General features: G+C 39.0%; 1 protein-coding gene across 2 annotated transcripts in view; it reads left to right on the top strand.

The window, feature by feature from the left end:
* The first annotated feature begins 8223 nt into the window (after positions 1–8223).
* Positions 8224–20204, top strand: part of LOC148658450 (capZ-interacting protein) — a 34682-nt gene continuing 22701 nt past the window's right edge. The window contains exon 1 of one of the 2 annotated variants that reach the window (XM_088639643.1): positions 8224–8546. In XM_088639643.1, the coding sequence (XP_088495769.1) occupies positions 8541–8546 (6 nt within the window). In that variant the 5' untranslated portion in view covers positions 8224–8540. The remainder of the gene's footprint in view (positions 8547–20204) is intronic. The other variant, XM_088639642.1, reaches the window with a different exon arrangement.

Here is a 20204-nt window from a genome sequence, read left to right as displayed (position 1 = left end):
AGAGGAGAGTCAGCTATGTATTGTCAAGCGATGTCCCCCCATTGACAGGATACCCAGATGAGACAGAGATGGCCAGTGCATGATAACTAATAGGCTTGTGATGTTCATGTTGAAAGGTATTTTCTTCCTTAAATGGAGTTTTCTTAACATGCGTCACCTGATACAATCTCTAACTGTCCATTTCCTGTCTCAGCCCCTCCTTGCCTTTTCAACCTGCAGTTTCTCTTCTTTGATTTCGGTCTGTGGCATTTGACAACCAAAAAGCAAAGTGAATCGATATGACCTGTCTTTTAATGCTGCCTAACCAAAGTTGCAAATTAAGCATTTGTTTAAAATCAGTATTTTTCTAATTCATTTTCTTTTTAGAAACTGCTAATCCTGGTTTGCATTAAAACTAGGGTGAAATAAGCTTCGTCTTCTACAGCAATTGACATATTCCTGGAAAATCCGTCTATCCACAAATGGAAAGCTGCTCATCCACAGTAAAAGTTGTGGCATCCCAGACCCTGTCTGAGATGCATATGGGAACAAGGAGGGACTATACCCTGTATGCGATGTCAGTTCATTACAGGGCATACACATGCAAGTACTCACACACACAATGCACAGAAATACTCACACACACAATGACTACAGACAGAACAGGTCTGGAAAATAAAGGTAAAATTCATGTAAACATAGCTTAGGGATTGAGGTTTTTCCTTGGAGAAAGACAATTTAGAAAACTGGCACATAAGCGAAGGATGTTGTGTAAAATTACAGACTTCATTATACAGATCCTTAACACCTTCTCAGAGTAGGCAGACTATGGATAATGTCCCCATATTTTATGACACTTTGTTATAAAGCAGCAATACTGTATATACAGTACATCTCAGGTGCGTAGCTCCGTCAGCATGCGTAGGCTGCAAAGGAACAAGTAATTTGGTTTATTCCGTGCTGAAAAGAGAAGAAAGAAAACACAACGTGAAGACACACCTGGAGAAGGCTTCACGGCCGAAACATTGTGTTTTCTTTCTTCTCTTTTCTGCATGGAATAAACCTATTACTTGTTCCATATACTGTATACATCTCTAATATTAATACATGTACAATGTTACTATGACATTACTCCATAGGATGTCGTAATCTCAGGAGAATGTCTTGGAAAGAGCAATGTTAAAGTGATTGCTTTAATACTTAAGGCATTTTGTTTTTATTGACTGTATACTAAAAACACCACAGATTAGTTACAGCATGGGATTCCCCACACTTCCTCCTCAGAGCACTGCACATGTACCAGCAGATTGCCCACACAGAGCATGAGAGGGCGGCTCTGTCCCCATGACAATCCTTAGCCTCCTGTCTAAAGTCTGCTTCTGACTGGTTCTCAGTTTAAATGGTTTGTGAACCACAGTCATGTTTCTTTTAACAGACTTTTAAATAGACACACTACTGCTTTGTTTAAAATATAGAGTTAAGAATATTAATTATCATCTGTTGTGAATTATTTTATGGTATTTTTGAAAGACTGTGCATCACCTCACTATATGATGCATGCCCTGGGCCTTATTTCTTACTTAACATGCCCTTTTTCCATGTAGTGAATGTTATTCTCCCACAAAATTCTGTTTTGTTTTATCAGACATTTGCAAAGCAATACAGTACAGTAATCTTCTGTGTCCTCTTTAGAATTGTGTTCTTCATGTTATTGGTGGTAATAGCATCAGCTCTCTTCTATTTATTCAATTAGGAATATGTTGCCTGTCACATAAAACATATCACATAATGTATCTGCGATATAAATTATCCATCTACTGTATGTGAGTCTGTGTCTGGGCCTGCTCTAGCTTGTGCTTTATGTTTTGTTAAAAATATGTTATCTTCTATTCAGGTTTGCTCATTTTAACACAGTGGTCATTAGTTCAGCATCATGTCTGTGATATATTGTTATAACTGTATGGACAGATCAGCTCAAGACCTGTTAGATCACATAGTCACCAGAGGTTAGACACAGGGTGCTGTGTTTTACAATATCAGCTTTTCATTTTTTTTAAATCTAATCTTGTCAGCAACAGCTGTTGCTTTGGCGGCACATAGCATTGCTGCCTCACAGTGCTGTAGCCCTGGGCTCAATTCCTAGGGTGCCTTCTGCATGGAGTTTGTATGTTCTTTCCGTGTTTCCTTAGGGTGCTCTGTTTTCCTCACAGTGGCCAAAGGCATGCTTTGTATGTAAGTTAATTGGCATCTATACAACAGTGAGCTTGTGTCTGTCTGTGTCCTGTCTGGCTTCACATCAAGGGTGTATCCTGCCTTGAACCCAATGCTTCCTGGAATAGGCCACTGTGACCCTGAATTGGAGAAGTGGCTATTGAAAGTAATGTGATGATGAAGTGATCTTTGTCTCACAATGGAAATGTGATTTTTACTCAGTTTACACAATTTGTACTCCAACAGCACATTTCAAAATTACCACTCAGGCCAGGTCATACAGAAACGGGCCCCACCCCCCAATAATCTGACCTGGCAGCTTACACGAGCAGACTCTCTCCACTTAAACATCATGCCGCAAAGAAGTCATTGTTCTGCAAAAGAGCTTGAGCCATTCTAAGACAAGTGACCCACTTTCCTAATGACCTCCCTACCAGGAATTTCAAGTTTCTTGCTCTAGGGGAGGCTTTTCGGAACAAAGAACAATGGAGAAAATCAAAGTGCGGATCAAAAGGAAAAGAAACTAAAACACTGGCTGGCTGGAGCATGGTGCTCAGCCTTGAACATCATCCAGGGGACCTGACCGGGATGAGGCTGGCTTTAACGTCTTTTTGCAACACAGCTGTTTAAGAGAATAAAGCATTTCTAACACCAATTAGTACACATTATGTACAGGACAGCAACAATGACCTTGGCTGTTTAGAGAAAAGTGTTGAATTTAAATTAAGAGAGGTTAATTGTGGTCACAAGGTGGCGTGATGGTTAGTATTGCTGCCTTGCAGCACTGAGGTCCTGGGTTCAATTAGAGACCCGAGGTGCTATCTTTGTGGAGTTTGCAAGTTCTCGCTCTGTTCATGTGGGTTTTCTGGGTGCTCCGGTATCCTCCCATAATCCAATGACATACTGGTAGTTTAATGTGCTTCTGGAAGAATTGGCCCTAGGTGTGAGTGTGTATGTTTGTGTCTGTTTGTCTGTCCTGCAATGTGCTGATGTTGCATCCAGGGTGTACCCTGCCTTGATCCTGTTGCTTGCTGGGATAGGATCTTGCTCTCCTGCCACCCTGAATTGGAAGAAGCAGTTGGAAAATTGATTTATGAAATTTGTTTTATATAAAATTGTATCACATAACACATGGTGTCCTAGGTGGTTGTAGCTCCCAGGGGCAGGCCCTTGCTAGTTCTTCTTTCTTCAAGCAGGTGTGTCACACATCTTTCTTCAAGCACATCTGTCGCTGTCTGCTGAAGGCATATTTTAAGGCATATCCCACCCTTTCAGCCTCCTCAGCCTCATTATTATCTCGCTTGAACTGGGCACTATGCCTCATGTCTCACTGATTAGCCAAGGAACTTGTTTGGCTCATTTAGTAGTCAGTAGCTAATTGAGTCAAGGATCTCATCCAGAAGTTTTGTGAAAGAAGTCAGCATTTAAGCTTCAACACCATGGCTGAGTATGGACCTGTCTCCAGTTCTTGTCTTCAAATGCACTTCATTGTAAACCTGCAACTGTGTTCAGCCCACGCAGCCCCATCTTTTTACTTTATACACATTTGCATGAAGAACGTGCCCCATACCTGCTTCTCATTTACCCTGAAGCCTTGTACACACTGCTGGGCTCTTGGCATTCTGACTGGTAGGAATAATGTAATGTTAATTTTTCCCTCTACCTAGAAGAAAGGTTAGCTAAGGAATAAATTAGAATACATTTCATTTTAGGCACTATGCTAAAAGGGATTTAATGGACTGGAAAAAGTAAATAAAAGAACAACCACACTAATCTCTAGGCTCTGAGGTATCAGTGAGTTAAGGGTTTTGATCACAGACAGTAACAAAAGGACTTGATCTAAGTGCTTCAAACTCCCGAAACGTTTTGACAGTCGACACAATGGAATTTAAGATCAGGCATAAAAAAGACACGTAAAAATTATGTCCTAAAATTAAATTATGCCTGAAACATCAAGGGAAACCAATGCATCACAATTACACATTTGTCTACAGCATTGTATAACAGCCTCTGAAAGCTTAAAATATTTTACCAAAAGCTGTGTTCTCAGTGATCAAGTAATGCAGTATCCATTATAAACAGAAATTTTGGGCTACTCTAAGTGAATAGTTTACTAAATGTTTTATACTTCTTGCATATGTTAGGAAATGTCAAAGATAATTAACAATTCATGTATCACTTAACAGATCTTTAAATGATAAGATTAAAACCACCCAGATTTGCTCAGTGACAGCTCAAGGGCTGTTTGGTTTCTTTACACAAGAGGTCTGGTATTTATCTAAATAAAGTTGGAATGTTTCAAACTGATTTGTAGCTCATGACTTAAGGTTATTTATGACATCTGTAATAATTTCACAAGTGCTCCACCAATTTTCTCAGCACTTATAGGCAATTTATAGGATGCTTCATGTCTAGATTTCACGTCTGCAGGATAAAAATGAAATTTACCCCAAATATAAATAAAGAGTGAGATTGTGTTTTCTGGTGTGAGGGAATATATCAAAAGATAAAATAGAAAAATTCAAAGGAAGTGAGACTCCTTATCCAACAACACGTTATGATTAAAAATTTTGTAACCAAGCAACAAGCCTTGAGTTAGCCCATGAAGTGGATTGATAGTGGTTTATCATGACTTAAAAATGGATATAGAAAGTAATTGAGAGAGTTTCTCAAGACTCTGTTACCTGTCGATTAGGAGGCCTAGATGGATTCTAAGAAAGGAGTCAATCAGTCCACAAGTCTCTGTTTTTGCCTGAAATGTGCAGCTCAGGTCAGATGACATACTGATGCCTGTAGTTGATATCTAATTCGAAGGGGGCAAAATTGTTCTGTTCACCTCAAAGTAAGAAAATGACAGAGGGAGAGCTGCTCTCCAGATATATTTCACTGTGAGATATTTGTTCCATCTTCTTTGATTGATCAATACATGATCATTCTTAATTATCAAAATCCCAGTTTTGGTGGAGAAAAAAAAGATCTGTCTGGCAGAATATGTCTTTGTAATGAACAAGCAAAACGTTATTTTCAATTGGAGAGGGGTTTAAACTGTTTCTATAGCATGTTATTTCTTTATTAATAAATGCTTACCGATTCAAATAGCCTGACGTTGTACAATGAAAGGTTTGTGAATGAGAAAATCTCACCAGCTGCTCCTCTGGGATTTTATAATATAATGATCAATGGTTAAGTCCTACAGACAGCTTATTCTGGATTGTAAATCTTTACAGCAGCACATTCACTCACACAGCAGACTTTTCTCAAAAGTGACAAGATGATGAGTAGATAGTTTTTCTCTGATTTGTGAACTATGTGTTTTTACTGCTGTGCTACTTTAAATACAGCAAAAATAGAAACACTTAATTTAATTAATTATTTTAAATTAATTGCTATAGCAATGCAAACACTGTTTTCATGCAAACGTACAGTATCCAGAACACATACTGTAGTAAAACTGTGGCTCTACTGATCTAGTTTGCTCTAGTTGATAATGTAAACTTAACTGGTAATTTCTTTACACTTCCCTTAAACTTCACTGCTGTGAAAAGACAGTTCATGAAACTTCCTATTGCAGAACTCTGCAGTTTCTGCCAAGCTGAGACAAAGATGGGCCAATGCAAGATACAGAAACACGTAGTAATATTAGGCATGATTCACATTGTATTTATGTTGAAAGACAATGATCATTTCACCTTTAAGAGAATTCTGATGAAAAATAATTAAAAGGGCATCATTACAGTCATTACTGTTTGTGTAATAAAGAAACAAATTCATTCAACAATCAATTTTCTTATAAACACAGACACTAAGCATGTCCCTTTAATTATTTTTAATCAGAATCCTCTTAAAGATTAAATCATCATTGTCTTTCAAAATTCATAAGACATTTGTTGTTTTTTTATTTTTTACTTTTTCATTTGTTTTGTTTGCACTAAAGTAAACAAACTGGCTAGCAGTAGTTTGAAAAAAATAGTCACTTCTCCCTGCAGTTAGTCAGGATATTTCAAAACTTCCTGAGTGGTAAACACAAAGCTTCACAAAGAGAGTGATACAGTACACTGGATTTAAGACAGAATACAAAACAAGCCTGGTTTTGAGAGCTAGAAAAATATTACATTTGTCCACCAAAGAGAAGTGGAGTTTGACACTCCTCTTGCTTTCTGAAATAGGTTTTCCATCTATCCATTTTCTAACTATTTCATCCATTTCAGGATCATGGAAGACCAGAGCCTCTCCTGGCTACCAACAGCTTCAAGACAGGATTCACCCTGAATGGGATGCCAGTCCATCGCAGGGCGCACACATACACAAACACACACATTCACACTGGGGTCAGTTTTTCCCAGAAGCCAATTAACCTCCAAGTTTTATTTTCAAATACCTGACTGCCTAAAACTTTATAAGATTCAGTTACAAAATTCAAGGGAGGAGCAGCTCTGGCTTGGATTGCTGCAAGTGAGTGTATTAAAAACATGGTAACAGGGTGTGATTTATAGAGTGAACCCTTGGGACAAATTACTTCATCTAGCGCTTGAGACTGGCCATCTGTAAAACCTGTGTCAAGATGTAAACACGTCCTGATGTCACAGGCTGACTGCTCTGGATTCAGATCAGACAAAGCTGGACATGGCAGGACACTACACTGGAGCCAGACTTCAGAGTACATGGATAAGAGGGGCTAAAAACACTTCTCCTTCGAGCCATTGGAAAGTCCCCTAAACACTTGCAACACCCAGGCCAATTGATAGAAAAACACGGTTCATGTTCTTTCGAGGAACAATGACTGACTGACACAATTTACAACAACATTGACGAGAGGGCATTACAGCAATGTTTAACCCCTTCCTGGGAAGCAGTGGCCTTCTTCCTCAGGAGGCACCTGGGAACCAGAATGATTTAACTAATTGGAAGAGCATGACGGGATTCTGACATCCTGCCAGATGACATTTTCTTCATGTGGGAATGTGGCCTTCCAGGACCCAGTAACTTTACGCCTGCTATCAGTAGCTCATAGGGAATATTATCAGGGAACATGTTCCCAACATCAGACTGTCTTTCAGGTCCTGTAGGCTGTGTTAGTTATAGCAATCTTGCTGCTGTCTGGCACAGACATTCACAAACTTGGCTCACTTCATTGCTCCAGAAATACTATCCTAAAAGGCCAAATATCCAGCAGTAAACCTCTTACTCTGGTGGGGCTCACAGGGGCCTGTTCTTTAAGCTCAGGGTGTAAGGTGGAACCAAAAGCACTGCTGCTCTTTTCTTAGATGTAACCCTGGCACCCATGGGACACAGAAAAGGACAATCACACCTGCCCAACATGTCTTTCGAAATTCCCGCACGGACATGTCACCCTGTCTGGCGAAATACTGAGCTATTAACATTAATGCACACCAAGTATGAATATGCTGTCAAAAACATAAGAAACCACTTTCATTTACGCAATATTTGGTACAGTATTAGTATTCGAGGAAAAACGTTCAAGGTTATCGGCGATTTATTTTGCTATGAAAAATAAATATACTAGGGATTTAAAATCTCTTCAAACAATCTTGCTGAATCAATGGAAAGGGCAATAAAAGCATCGAAAGCTGCGACATATTTGGCATTGCGGGTGTCACCATCACAAATTTATTTTGCAGGTCTGCCAGGAATCCCCCGTTTGATTTGATTTTTTTTGCTAGTTTAAATAATTACCACGATCCTGTAAATGAGCGAAATCGAAGATGGGTGTCATTAAAACGTTTTTCTCCTCAAAGAGATCTCCTGGGGAGCTTCTGAGAACGAGTGTCGAATTTTCACACAATTACAGAAGATGTATTTGAGAAAATATGGCGAGTTAAATTTTGATCATTTTCACTTCTGTAATTCTGCACAATTCAACAATGTTACTTGAGAACAACCAGCCAAAGAAACAAAAGAAAAGGGAACGAAATTTATAATATTGCAATAGTATTTATTTTATGCCTGGGAACCGAAAGGGCGGTTTCTTTGCTGAAGACATGATCAGCTTCCCCAGCTATCCTTGCGTACGTTTTGGGGATCTTAATCGGTTTCGTCTCGCCGTTGAGAAAAGTTTGGTCAGGTCTGCCTAATGTACGTCTCCCTCAAATATCAGCGCAGCACTTCGAGCTTGGAAGAGCAGCGTGCGAGTCTAAATATAAATGCAGACCACCCCCTCCTGAGACTGTTGCGTGGACCGCTCAGTTTGTGTCATTCAAGCACAGCACAGTTAACTGTTTCACAGGGTGTCATCTACGGGAAGCGAGTACCGTTGTGCAGAAGTTCATCCAACTCAAAACAAGACACTGAGGAAAGAAGGGGCGTACAAGTTAAAGGAGGAGCCCTCGAGGATGGAGGTAAAATGTTCTTATACAACGTTTTGTATATTTCATTACTTTAAAAAACGTAAAGTTGAAACTTTTTGTCCCAACAGCCTTGCGTCGTCACTTTGACCGTTGTGTTACTATATTCATTTATGCCACAGCGAGTTCCTTTTCGGTTTAGCTTTGCTTGATTTTAAGTGAATTTCCTTTCAGCACAATTTAATTGAGTTGTTAATGGTGTCAGTCTTTCTCTGTAACGCGTTCTTTATGTTTTGTTTAATTCCCGTATGTATCTTTGAAGCTTTCCTTTCATTACATTCTTTATGTGCCCTAACTTTCAAGAGTACAGACATGGAAAGTTATAAAATGGAAATATGCAGTTATGATTACTACTGTGAGCTAATTAAAAAGTAATTTATTTTAGTGCACTTTGGAGAACTTCTATACAATACTTAGATAAAAGGTAGAGTGAACTTGCTTAACATTAGAGCATTCGACTCCCCTTCCACTTCTGTTAATTAAATGCAGTGCAAGTCGTGAGAATTAAAAGTGGGAAAGGGGAGTCATTAAACTAAGAAAATGTAGTCCTTGTAGGTTTTATCTTCAAAATCACGTTACATAATTTGATGATGTTGCCTTGCTAATCTAGGTTTTCCCTTAATATAATTTAGTACGTGTTCCTTGTAGACTGCTTGTATTGTATGTCAGGAAAAGAGCTTCTCATCTGAGTGAACTAGTCAAGCATTGATTAATAATAAACGCATCACCTTGTGAAGCACGGTGTGCTTGGCTCCCTAGGGGGCGCACTTTTATTAAACAGACTAGCAGTGTCTGTTATTCTTCAGAACCAAAACTTTGCAGAGCTTGATGTTCCTAAATTCTAAAGTGGCATATCTGGATTGAAAACAGCAGTTTCAATGCTTCAGTCCATATTTTTCTGAATAATCACATATCATCTCACATGATGCTCTGCTGTGTCTGCTAAAAATCTCAATGCCACATTGGAGCAAAGAAATGAGAAGGCATTTTGCCTCTTTTTTCAGTGCACAAAATTGAACTATGATCTGGGGATACTGGATCTTTACCTGTCACAAATGAGGCAACACTTTCTCAAACTTGTACAGTATGTCCTTTGCCCTTTTTATGCAGGGGTGATTAAGATACAGTAGGAGGTTCTGTACAATGTTATCTCTGGGGTCCTGATCCCTGACTTATGGGTCAACATGAGGTATCCGAGATCTGTTGCTGAAGTCCTTGGTTGCATGTAGAAATGATAATGCAACTTACATGATACATAAAGAGCGGTATTGTGGCATAGTGGTGAGCATTGCTGCCTTGGGCCGTGGCTTAAATTCTGGACGTGAGGTGCTATCTGCATGGAGTTTGTATGTTCTCCCCGTGGAAAAGTGTTTGTTTGGGTGTACTCCTACTCTTCAAACACATACACTTGATCCTAGCCAAAAGGCTGAGAAGCTGCATACTGCTAGGTTAACTGGCTTCTGGGAAAATTGGCTCGAATGTGAATGTGTGCATGTTTGTGTCTGTGTGTACCCTGTGATGGAAAGCCCGCATACTCAAGGTGTAACCCATCTTGCACCTGTTGCTTGCCAGGATAGGCTCTGGCCCAACTTATAACCCTGTATTGAATGAAGAAGTTAGAGGATAGATGAACCATAAAACTATGAAAATGTTACTTTTGATCATATTGTTTGAAGAATTCTGCACAAAATATGCCATAGTCTGATTGCACAGTATTAGTGTGTATTAGTTGATCTATTAGTTCAGGTGGATGAGATGTTTTGGTGGACAGGAAATCTGCAAGTGTACCCAGGTGACGTAAAGAAGCAAGTACAGGCGTTCATTGGAACTGAGTATGCACTTCATTGTACAGTACAGTCTGCTGACATGATGGGTCTAAATTAATACATCTGATTCAGTAAACTGAATACATCTGATCCACTCCTATCATCACATGACTTTAGTGCTGGGAGCTCTCCGAATATGGTTTAGTTATTAGACATTTATGGGTGAGCTTGTAAACACTCTGCAATTAATTCAAGGAAAGCACACAGTTTTTAGTATTTTTTCTGTTCAGTACTGCATGGCCTAGTCATAAATACCTTGACACATGAAAGAAAACTCTATGTAAAGGGCACACATTACAGTACATGGCAGAATCTTACATTCTGCTGTGCATTCTAATGCAGTTTACTGTGGAGGTTTCATTAAGAAAGTTTTGTATTTCTTTGAACTTTATTCCTTGGCATGTGACTCTTCATGGAAACATGAAAAATCTTGGAGATAATTTAATAAAGTTCAATCCAAGGTGTTTTTGTTTTATTTTATCACTTCGTATTTTAAAATGCTACCTGGGGAATCAATTGTAGATCAGACATCAGATGACATTGAAATCTAGAAATGTTCTCATTGAAAACCATTGGTTTTTCTAGATAACTTTCCTTTGTTTTGTCTACAATATTCTTTAGTGAAACAGATGCTTTTATTCAGATTTTAAAAAATGTTATAATATAATATTGAATTGACTAGTTTGCTTAAACCAGAACACATACAGTATCACATTTACAGAGATAGAATATGTTGTCTGGTGGCCACATAGTCATGTTAGATGTACAGTAACTAACTGCTCCCAGCAGTGAAATGTCTGTGTATAGTATTGAAAGTGCTTTGCTGTCAGTAAGTTTTTAGGCCTTGGTTCAGGGTATTTCAGCTTTCATTTTCAGTCAGTATTCATTTGTTGCAGTTCCTTTTTTGTATATTTCTCTGTGCATGTGTTTATGGAATATTAATGGCTGTCTTTAACCACTTGCCTCCTTCAAGCTTAAACTTAAGTTAAATATGTTTCCCAGTGGCTTTGAGATTTAGATTTAGAAAATGTACAGTGAGATTTAGTTCTAGGATGTATAAATTAAGATTTAGTTATAATATTTAATTCTCAGATGTATATATTGAGATATAGTTCTTGAATTAACACAATTTAATTTTCAACTAGCAAATACAACAAAGTGTTCTCAAGTGAAGGAATCACTAAAGCACTCACTCAGAGCTCAGGGTGAGCTCTATGACCCCCAAACATTCCTTCAGCAGAAACACAAGATTGGCAGATTGTAAGGAACAAGTCTGCAATAAATTTGGGATTAGTTAGCCAGAGACCTCACAGTTTAGACCTCAAGTGACTCGTGGAACTTGCTGACCACCCACAGACTTGCAGTGACACCAATAAGGGAGCCACCACCTTCAGCCAGCACTAACTCCCTTGTCAGGCACTCTGGATCTTGGAATGTGTCAAGTAATGAATCAGTAGATTTCACCTAGAGAGTCGAGTTCTAAAAATCATTTGTTCTAAGTTGGGTAGATAAAATAGAAAAATATGGAAAACTAAAATGTAACTAAAACCCTGAGGACACATGGACCTCCTCTGATTCTCATATCCTCCTTTTACCTTCTTCAGCTGGTGAAACTAAAAGTGTGTGTTGTGATTGGAAACAAAAAATCTGTGCCTTGAAAGCTTAGATATAAATGTGCAATATAAAGAGAGTACCTCTGAAAGTGCGCAGCACAGTGGCACAGTGGTTAGCATTGCTGCCCCAGTATGCTACGACCCTGGGTTCAATTCTTGGGGTTCAATTATGTGGGGTGTGTATGTTCTCCCTGTGTTCATATGGGTTTCCTCCCCCAGTCCAAAGACATACAAGGAGATTAACTGGGTTCTGGGAAAACTGGCCTGGGTGTAAGTGTGTGTATTTGTCTGTGTGTGCCCTGCAACAGATTGGGGTCCCATCCAAGATGTATCCTGCCCTGTGCCTGTTGCTTGCCAGGATAATCTCCAGCTCCCTTGTGACCCTATACTGGATAAAGAAGTTAGAAAATATATGGATGGATCACTGAAAGTCTATTTTAAAGAGTCAGGAAAAAAGTACTTCACTGTGACTCTGCTCTTGCTCTTGTTAACATACAGTATGGCTTATTTTCATTGAAGGACATCTTTATTTCTTAGAAAAGAGCCAGTGTAATGAACTGATGTTAGTCACTTGATGTGGGTTTTACTCAAAAGACTCTGAGATCGAAAAGGGCAAAAAACTGTCTGATCCTGGCAGATGCTGCTTATGTGCACAACTTGTGACAGTTAAAAAAGATCTAGCAATGGCTAGATATGGGGGTAAATAAGAGTATGCTTTCCCACAAAGTATGAATCTTCATGAATATCGTTGTCAGGCAGAAAGTTAATGGTAGAAGAGAACATAAAAATTTGAACTGGAGTCCTCTCTGCTCTGTTAGCATGTGTCAAAAAGGCTTCTTTACTCAGTTGTGCAGTTGTGATGGTTCTGGCAAAATGAAGTGCAGGCCTTCCTAATTCTTGGAAAAGCTGCCTGTTCTTGCTGCATGTTTTGCATTGAGAGCTATCTTGGAATTACTGACACATTCTACCTCAAGAGCTGTAATGCTTTTGATTTTATCTGAACCATACGTCTGCAGCACTGCTTGAATATGTAGACCCATTCATGTAGTTCAGACATCCATTTTATAATTTCTGTAGTGACGTAGCAGGAGTAAATTACATCAGAGCACATGGGACACTGCTATTTTACAAATGGCATACAACAACTGTAAAACCTTTAAAAGGTTAAAAACCTTAAAAAACTGAGAACGCAGGCCGTATGTAGCAGTCAATTCAGATGATTTTATGTTTGTTAATACATAAATACAGATTTTGCATGCTGAGGGTGTAAAAACGTAGTGCTCTGAAATATTTGGTACTGCAAACAGTTATCTCTGACTAAAATGAAACAGGATGTGGTAAATGGCTTCTTTGGTTCAGTGCCAGACTTAGTGTTTGTGCTGTTGTCACATTCTAATGCAGTCCTCTGCACACCATCTAGCTTTCCATGCTGTACCTTGTCTCTCTTCAAACATGTCCACTCTAGGAAATATCACAGATTACAGCAAATTAACTCTTTACACATAGGTCTATGACTGTAAGTATATAGACCTAAAAGGAGGATTTCTCTCATGCACTGTACACAATTAATGAATATTGACAGCTCTATTGCATTGTGTCTAGTTTATCAAAATCCAAATGTGATCCAAATCTTTCGGTTTTAATTTGAAAAAGAAAGAAAAATAAAAACTGCAACCATTCCATTTTTATTTTTTGTAGACAATAGACTGTAAAAGCAGATACTTAAGTCCAATCACATGTGACATTCAACATTAAAAAGATGCCAGTTGTATTCCTACTCCAGACAGAAACAGAATGCTGTATAGCCTTGTAGGTCCAACTGAAACCTTTAGTGCAGGGATAGTTACTGTAATGTGTAGAACCTCCAGTCTGTTCCATTACACAATTGTAATTATTTGTAATGTAAAATGTAATTGTTTAATCGATGTTAATTACTTTAAGTTAACAAGAATGTAATCTCCAATTTATGTTATGCCAATAAAGTTGTTTCAATATAAATTTAGTAAATTAGCTCCTGTTATTTCATTATTTCATTTGTGCTGTAAGCTCTGCTCAGTCTATCGGCAACACCACTGTAGCATTTCCTGCTCAGTAGTCAAACACGTGTATTTATAGCAGGGAGGATTTCGAATGGTGCTCCCGTGACAGTTACAAAAAAGATATTGTCCAAGAAAGGCAAGACCACTTGTTTAGAACTTCTTTAGAACTACCATAGAAGGGCTGTGCATATCATTAATAGTCAGGGACATGGCTTATTGTGTTGATAGAAATCAGGTGTTCTTAACTGTGTATTTTTGTATTTTATTTTTATTCTTTGACGTTTTGTGTAGTATTTTGTAACTTCGATTTAGGTATTTAATGTTTTCATTATGTTAAAGCAAAGGAGGCGATTTTTTTGCTGCAATACCAGATTTTGTTTAAATGTTTTAGAAAATGTTTTATTTTCTCATTACAACACTGATACTTGTTCCTGGTTCTGCAAAGCCTGTGTGTCTTCTGAGTTTTATTCCATCAGAGGTCCTAATGTCATTGAAACCTGTAGCAGCTCCATTAGTCTAAAAGTCTTTCATCTTCAAGGTTTTTAAATTAGCTGTATAATATTGTATATTGTATAATATAATCCCTTCCGGATTATGAGTACACATGACTGCTTTGTATAATTAAAAATAATCACATACGGATTTTCTACTATTAATTTAGGCATAAAATGTGACAATCACTATACATTTTCCCAGAGGCTATTAGGAGATCTGTAGAACCAAGCAATATGACACAAATGCTCTTTCATGTAGATTGGAATTGAGCTTGAATCTCTCAGTTTAAGTGCTAGTGAACATCGGTCCAACTACAGACACATTGGGTCTAGACACAGCTGTGGTTCCAAGGTTAGTTCAAAATGGAGTAAGATGGACTCAAAGCATGCATTAACACCTACAGTATCGATGGTCTTGGCATTCACTGAACAAAATATGAGGAAATCCCACCAAGTAGTGTTGGGATTCTGAAACAAGAAGATCTGCTTGAACCAGATATTGTTTTAAGATATATGTGCTGCCCAACCATACCTACTGATCCTCGTGGGATTGCATTCAGAAGAGATTGCGATGTGGATAGTGGTGTATTGGCTTTAACTAAACAGGTTGCAGCTTCCATCAGCTTACAACAGGATTTACCTGTATGTTTGTGGAAGAAAAAGTAAGTGTTTTATGTTCCTTATTTCACTAACATTATTCAAATGAATTCAGGCTGAAATTGTTTTCACTTAGAAGCTATTTTTATGATTCCAAGCTGCTGTCTTATGGCAACTGCAGGCCTTCATTGTCAGTGATGTTTAAATTGCACAGTGAATGTGTTTCTTTAGCTTGATTTATGCAAATAGTCTTACAAATAGAAAAAAAAATTACAATATGCAATTCAGCAGTCATCCCTCCTCAGAAACAGATGGTATCGCTTTCCTTGCTGTCTCAGACTCTTACAAAACATGGTTTCGTCTAAAAAATACAACTGTTTTCTTTAAGATTCTAACAGGTGTGTGCTATGAGAGACAGAGTTTTGACATCAGAGGAGGTATGCAGAGAATGTTACTGGCCACAAGCAAAGGAAGTGGTGTAAAATTATCTTATTTCTGGTTCTGGAGTATCTAGCTGGTGTTTATACATGGCGGGAGAAGAAAAGCATTCTACCAACAGCTATTTCTGCTAAAATATTAAAATACCAGTTACAAATCAAGGAAGAGTAACTCGGCAGACATAGCAAAATAAACATTGAAAGACATTGTAAAATCACCTTTAACACTGTGGTAATAACACAAATAATATAAAATGGAGGTCCATTTGTTTTTTTAACCTTTAATTTAAAGCATGTGGAGTAGATTTAAACTGTTCCTTTTTTCTGTAGTCTACTACAATAATTAAACATTTTAAATGTTTTAAAATGTTTCAGCTGGCTTCAACAGACTGTTTGTTTTATTTTTAGTTATTTAAAGCAAGGCTAATCCCTCTGTGAGCACTGGTTCACATGACAAGATCACCACAGTTTTCAACAGAAAAATAAAATGGACCAAAAGGTCATTGTTGTTGTTTGTTGTCTGGATCTAGTTCATTTATCTCTTTGCTTATTGTTTTGTGTTACATTGGTTTTTGTCATGTATGCAAATTTATATGCTAGTAGTTTATTGTATTATTTTGTTTGTTTTGTATTGTATTGTTTTCAAAACATCTTGTTAAGACTTTACCGGTGAACAGGACCAAAGGCTATAGTTACAATTCACTATTACAAAACTGTTAGTTATTGTGGTTGCATTAAATATAGACACCACATCTAACACCACGCCCAGCCCTGCAGTTGAAGGGTGAGAGGCTTGTAAAGCCCCTGTGATTCTGGGGTGCTTGTATGCTGAGTGAAAGTGTATGTGTTGCAAACAGTTAATTGCTAGAGAACGTGGGCCTGGTTAGTGGTTTATCACAATCATTCCATTTGGTGCAATAGTTGAGGCCACAGATGGAGACATACCACCACAGTGTGGGAAGCACTGGTGAAACAAACCTAATGCCCTTTCACAAAACACGCACTGGTGTGCTTGGAAAAGGAGAAGAGAATAACTGAAAACAGATTATTGTTTTTGCACATCTTGCAGAACTCCTACAGTACCTAACAAGGGCCTTTGCATTGTAAAAGTGGGAAAAATGTGTATTCTTTCATTGTACAGTATATTGGCGGATATTTCTGAAATCTAACCTATTTTAATGCTGGGAGGCACAGTTCATGAAGTCTTCTCCAGTGGGAGGTGCAATTTTTGACATAAAGCAGATCTGGTAAGGTTTCAAGTCTGTTTTTGAGAGTGATTTGTCATGAAATGACCTGTATCACTTGATACTCAAAAGAGTCTTTTAATTTAGTTGCCAGTGCTCTTTCCAGTACTGTGCAGTGTGCCAGGCCTCTCTGCAATGTGATTTCATTATCTCTTGAATTCCAGATATGTGTGGCTGCTGCCAAGCCTTTCAGTGTCACCCAAGCACCAGCAGCTGCTTATCCAGTAGGCAGCCCACCTCGGCCCAGCCAGGGACATTGACAGGCTTCTTCACTTCCAGAGTCATTCCAGAACCAGACCTAAAACCCTTCAAGTGGCTTTTGGGAAAAAAAGGGGGACAAACAAAATGATGATGTCAGAACTTTGGGTGCAACTGGACAAGGCAGCCTTTTCTGTGTGTCTTGCCTCTGTCTGATGTTTGGGGACTCCAGAGAGACAATGATATCAAACCCATTGGATAATTATGTAATTGGTTCAAACATAGACAAAGGCTTTTTTTATTATCACAGTTCTTGCTCTTAAAGCTGAGGCAGTTAAAGAAAGATATTGGATTTTTCTTTATTTCAAGGCACCCAGACACCCGGTCTGGAGATCAAACACCTGGAGATCAGGCACTGTTCCAGCATTAGTAACATTCTTTTTTGCATTCTGTTGCATTCTGTTGTACCACACCTCATGCCTTCATCCTTGTGATGTCATAACTTTCATGCCCCTGATGGAAGCTAATGGTCAGCAATGAATATCAAAGCCATGGCGAAGGGAGGTGTAGGCTTCCTGTTTTTTATTGGAAAGGCCTTCTATGGTGAGGCTGGTGATGTCGCTGATGCAGAGAGGGCAGTTTATTTTTATCCCATATGTCCGTGTGTGGAGCGTTGTGACACTGCCTGTTCCCAGGTTTTGGAAAAATGAAATAACAGAATCAATTAATGGTTCCAAAGAAAATACCAGCAGCTCAATGGATGCGGTGTCTATTTATTAGGGAGTTCCGCTGCTCCTCGCTATTGCAGTTAAAGGTCTGGTCAGTTTCAGTAATGGAATTCCTGAGCAGATGTGGAAAAGGTGAAAAAATATTTTAGATGTTACAACAGCAAGATAAGGGAATTTGTGGCACGCTTGAGATGACAATCAAAGGAGTGTAGTCTCAGAACTGCAAACTGGGTGTAATCTATAGCATTACTGGAGCTATGGTATCGTCTTAGTGGCCTCTGTGGCTGGTAAATTTGGCAGTCGGCCTGCTGTCCCAGCTGTATGCCAGTGTTCTGTAATCTTTGGCATTCTGAAGGAGTTTGTGTACCTATATTCAAACACATACACAAATTTGCTCTTGTAAAAAAGTTAAATGGAAAATTAGCTGAAGGAATGACCTCAACATTACCTCATCTGTTCCTGGAACAACACATAAAGACACCATCTGTCTAGTCCTGCCTGGTGGCTCAGCTTTACATAGGCTACAGTAAAGTGTGTCCTAGTTCATACAACCAAAGATCACCTGTTGGGGTGGGAATTATTATTGAAACCTGTTATTCATGGCACTGCAGTATGTTGCTTTCAGTCTTAACAAAGTCCAGGTCTTTGCAATGAACAGCCTGGGCCTGCATTCTAGAAGGGTGTTTGTTCGGCATTTACAGTACACTTCATTACCTCACGAACTGATGGACGTGCAGTGCACAATGCTGATCAAAAGCAAGAAGAAACTGCTATGGACTGTGGATAGCTGTATTCTCCTGTCAAAATGTACTGGCCCAGGACGTTCTGACATTGCTCATACAGTACCTCATTCTTCTGCCTCACTGATCTATTCTCTCTCCACCCACTTCCTGGATCCTCTCATCTAAGGTTGCTGCTGGAAGAGGTGTTAGTGGGGCCAGCGGGGGGCGCTCACCCTGCGGTCCATGTGGGTCCTAATGCCCCAGTATAGTGACGGGGACACTATACTGTAAACAGGCGCCGTCTTTCGGATGAGACGTAAAACCGAGGTCCTGACTCTCTGTGGTCATTAAAAATCCCAGGGCGCTTCTCGAAAAGAGTAGGGGTGTAACCCCGGTGTCCTGGCCAAATTTCCAATTGGCCCTTACTAATCATGGCCTCCTAATAATCCCCCTCTATGAATTGGCTACATTACTCTGCTCTCCTCCCCACTGATAGCTGATGTGTGGTGAGCGTTCTGGCGCACTATGGCTGCCGTCGCATCATCCAGGTGGATGCTGCACATTGGTGGTGGTGGAGGGGAGTCCCCATTACCTGTAAAGCGCTTTGAGTGGAGTGTCCAGAAAAAGCGCTATATAAGTGTAAGCAATTATTATTATTATTATTATCTCTTCTCTTGGCTATTTGTGTCTTTTCTATGCTTGTGATGCTCAAATCTTCGTCTCCTTTCCTCCCTGTCATACTCACATCTCCTCACATATCTCCTGGTGTCTCACTGTCACCTCCTCCTGATGGGTATTTACCATCATTTTAAACTCAATCTCTCAACATCTGGCCTCCTGTTTTCCCTTCCTCCTTGCTCCACCTCTCCATCTCTTTTCCTCTTGATCTACTATACCACCTCCAAGGTATCCTATTATGTATCTTCTTAAATTTCTGTCCACAGCACTTAAAATTAAGGGCTACAAATACCTAATGTACTGTGTCCATTACAGTAGCAACAAGTAGTTTGCTTGTTGCTTGCACCCTAATGCTTGCTTTTTGACTGTGCATGTGATCATCATGAGAATTGCATAAGATAATCACTTGTTGTTCTTGTGGTGTTCAATTTAAATGCATTCAGGAATTTTGGCCTTTCGTTAAACGTGACCACTTTACGGTTCCGGAAAATGCTGTCAAAGGAAACGAGTGACCTCTGAAGTGTGTCTTAGGGGAAGCCAGCATTTCCTCTGAGCGCTGGGTTGAATCAATGTCAGTATCATCTGCTCATTCCTAACCAGTTACAAACTGGGTGCCAAGAAGTGTTTACATGGGTCTCAATGATGAGATGATAAGTTTCTGCCTGAAAACTCATGTGAGCTTTCCAGATTTCTGGTGATTTCAGTGACAAAGATATGCTTTGTTAGGGTATTTCAAGGTCTGTTTGTTGCTGGGGCCATACATGAGGTTTGCTCGTATGCTGTGGTTTGCTAAGAGCAGCAGAATGTGTCCATTTATGAAATATTTTTGGAATATTTTACTCATAAACTTTTTTGAGCATTATAACTGAATCAGGAATAAGGTAGCTGGAAGAATCTAAGGATTGGAACTGCCAAAGTTCCCTGAAAGAATAGCGTATATATTGTAACTCAGAAACATTCTCATATTAATTGTACATTGAGCAAAGGGTGTTTTTTGTATGTTGGGGCTAATTCATAGTGCATTGTTTATTTGTGGCCTTTGTTAACACAAATACCTATGAAACCTATTAACAACA

This window comes from Lepisosteus platostomus, chromosome 7 (genome assembly GCF_059453375.1).
Source record: "Lepisosteus platostomus isolate fLepPlt1 chromosome 7, fLepPlt1.hap1, whole genome shotgun sequence".
Taxonomy (NCBI): domain Eukaryota; kingdom Metazoa; phylum Chordata; class Actinopteri; order Semionotiformes; family Lepisosteidae; genus Lepisosteus; species Lepisosteus platostomus.
Note: the sequence above shows the minus strand (reverse complement) of the source record. Positions and strands in the feature narration are given on the sequence as shown.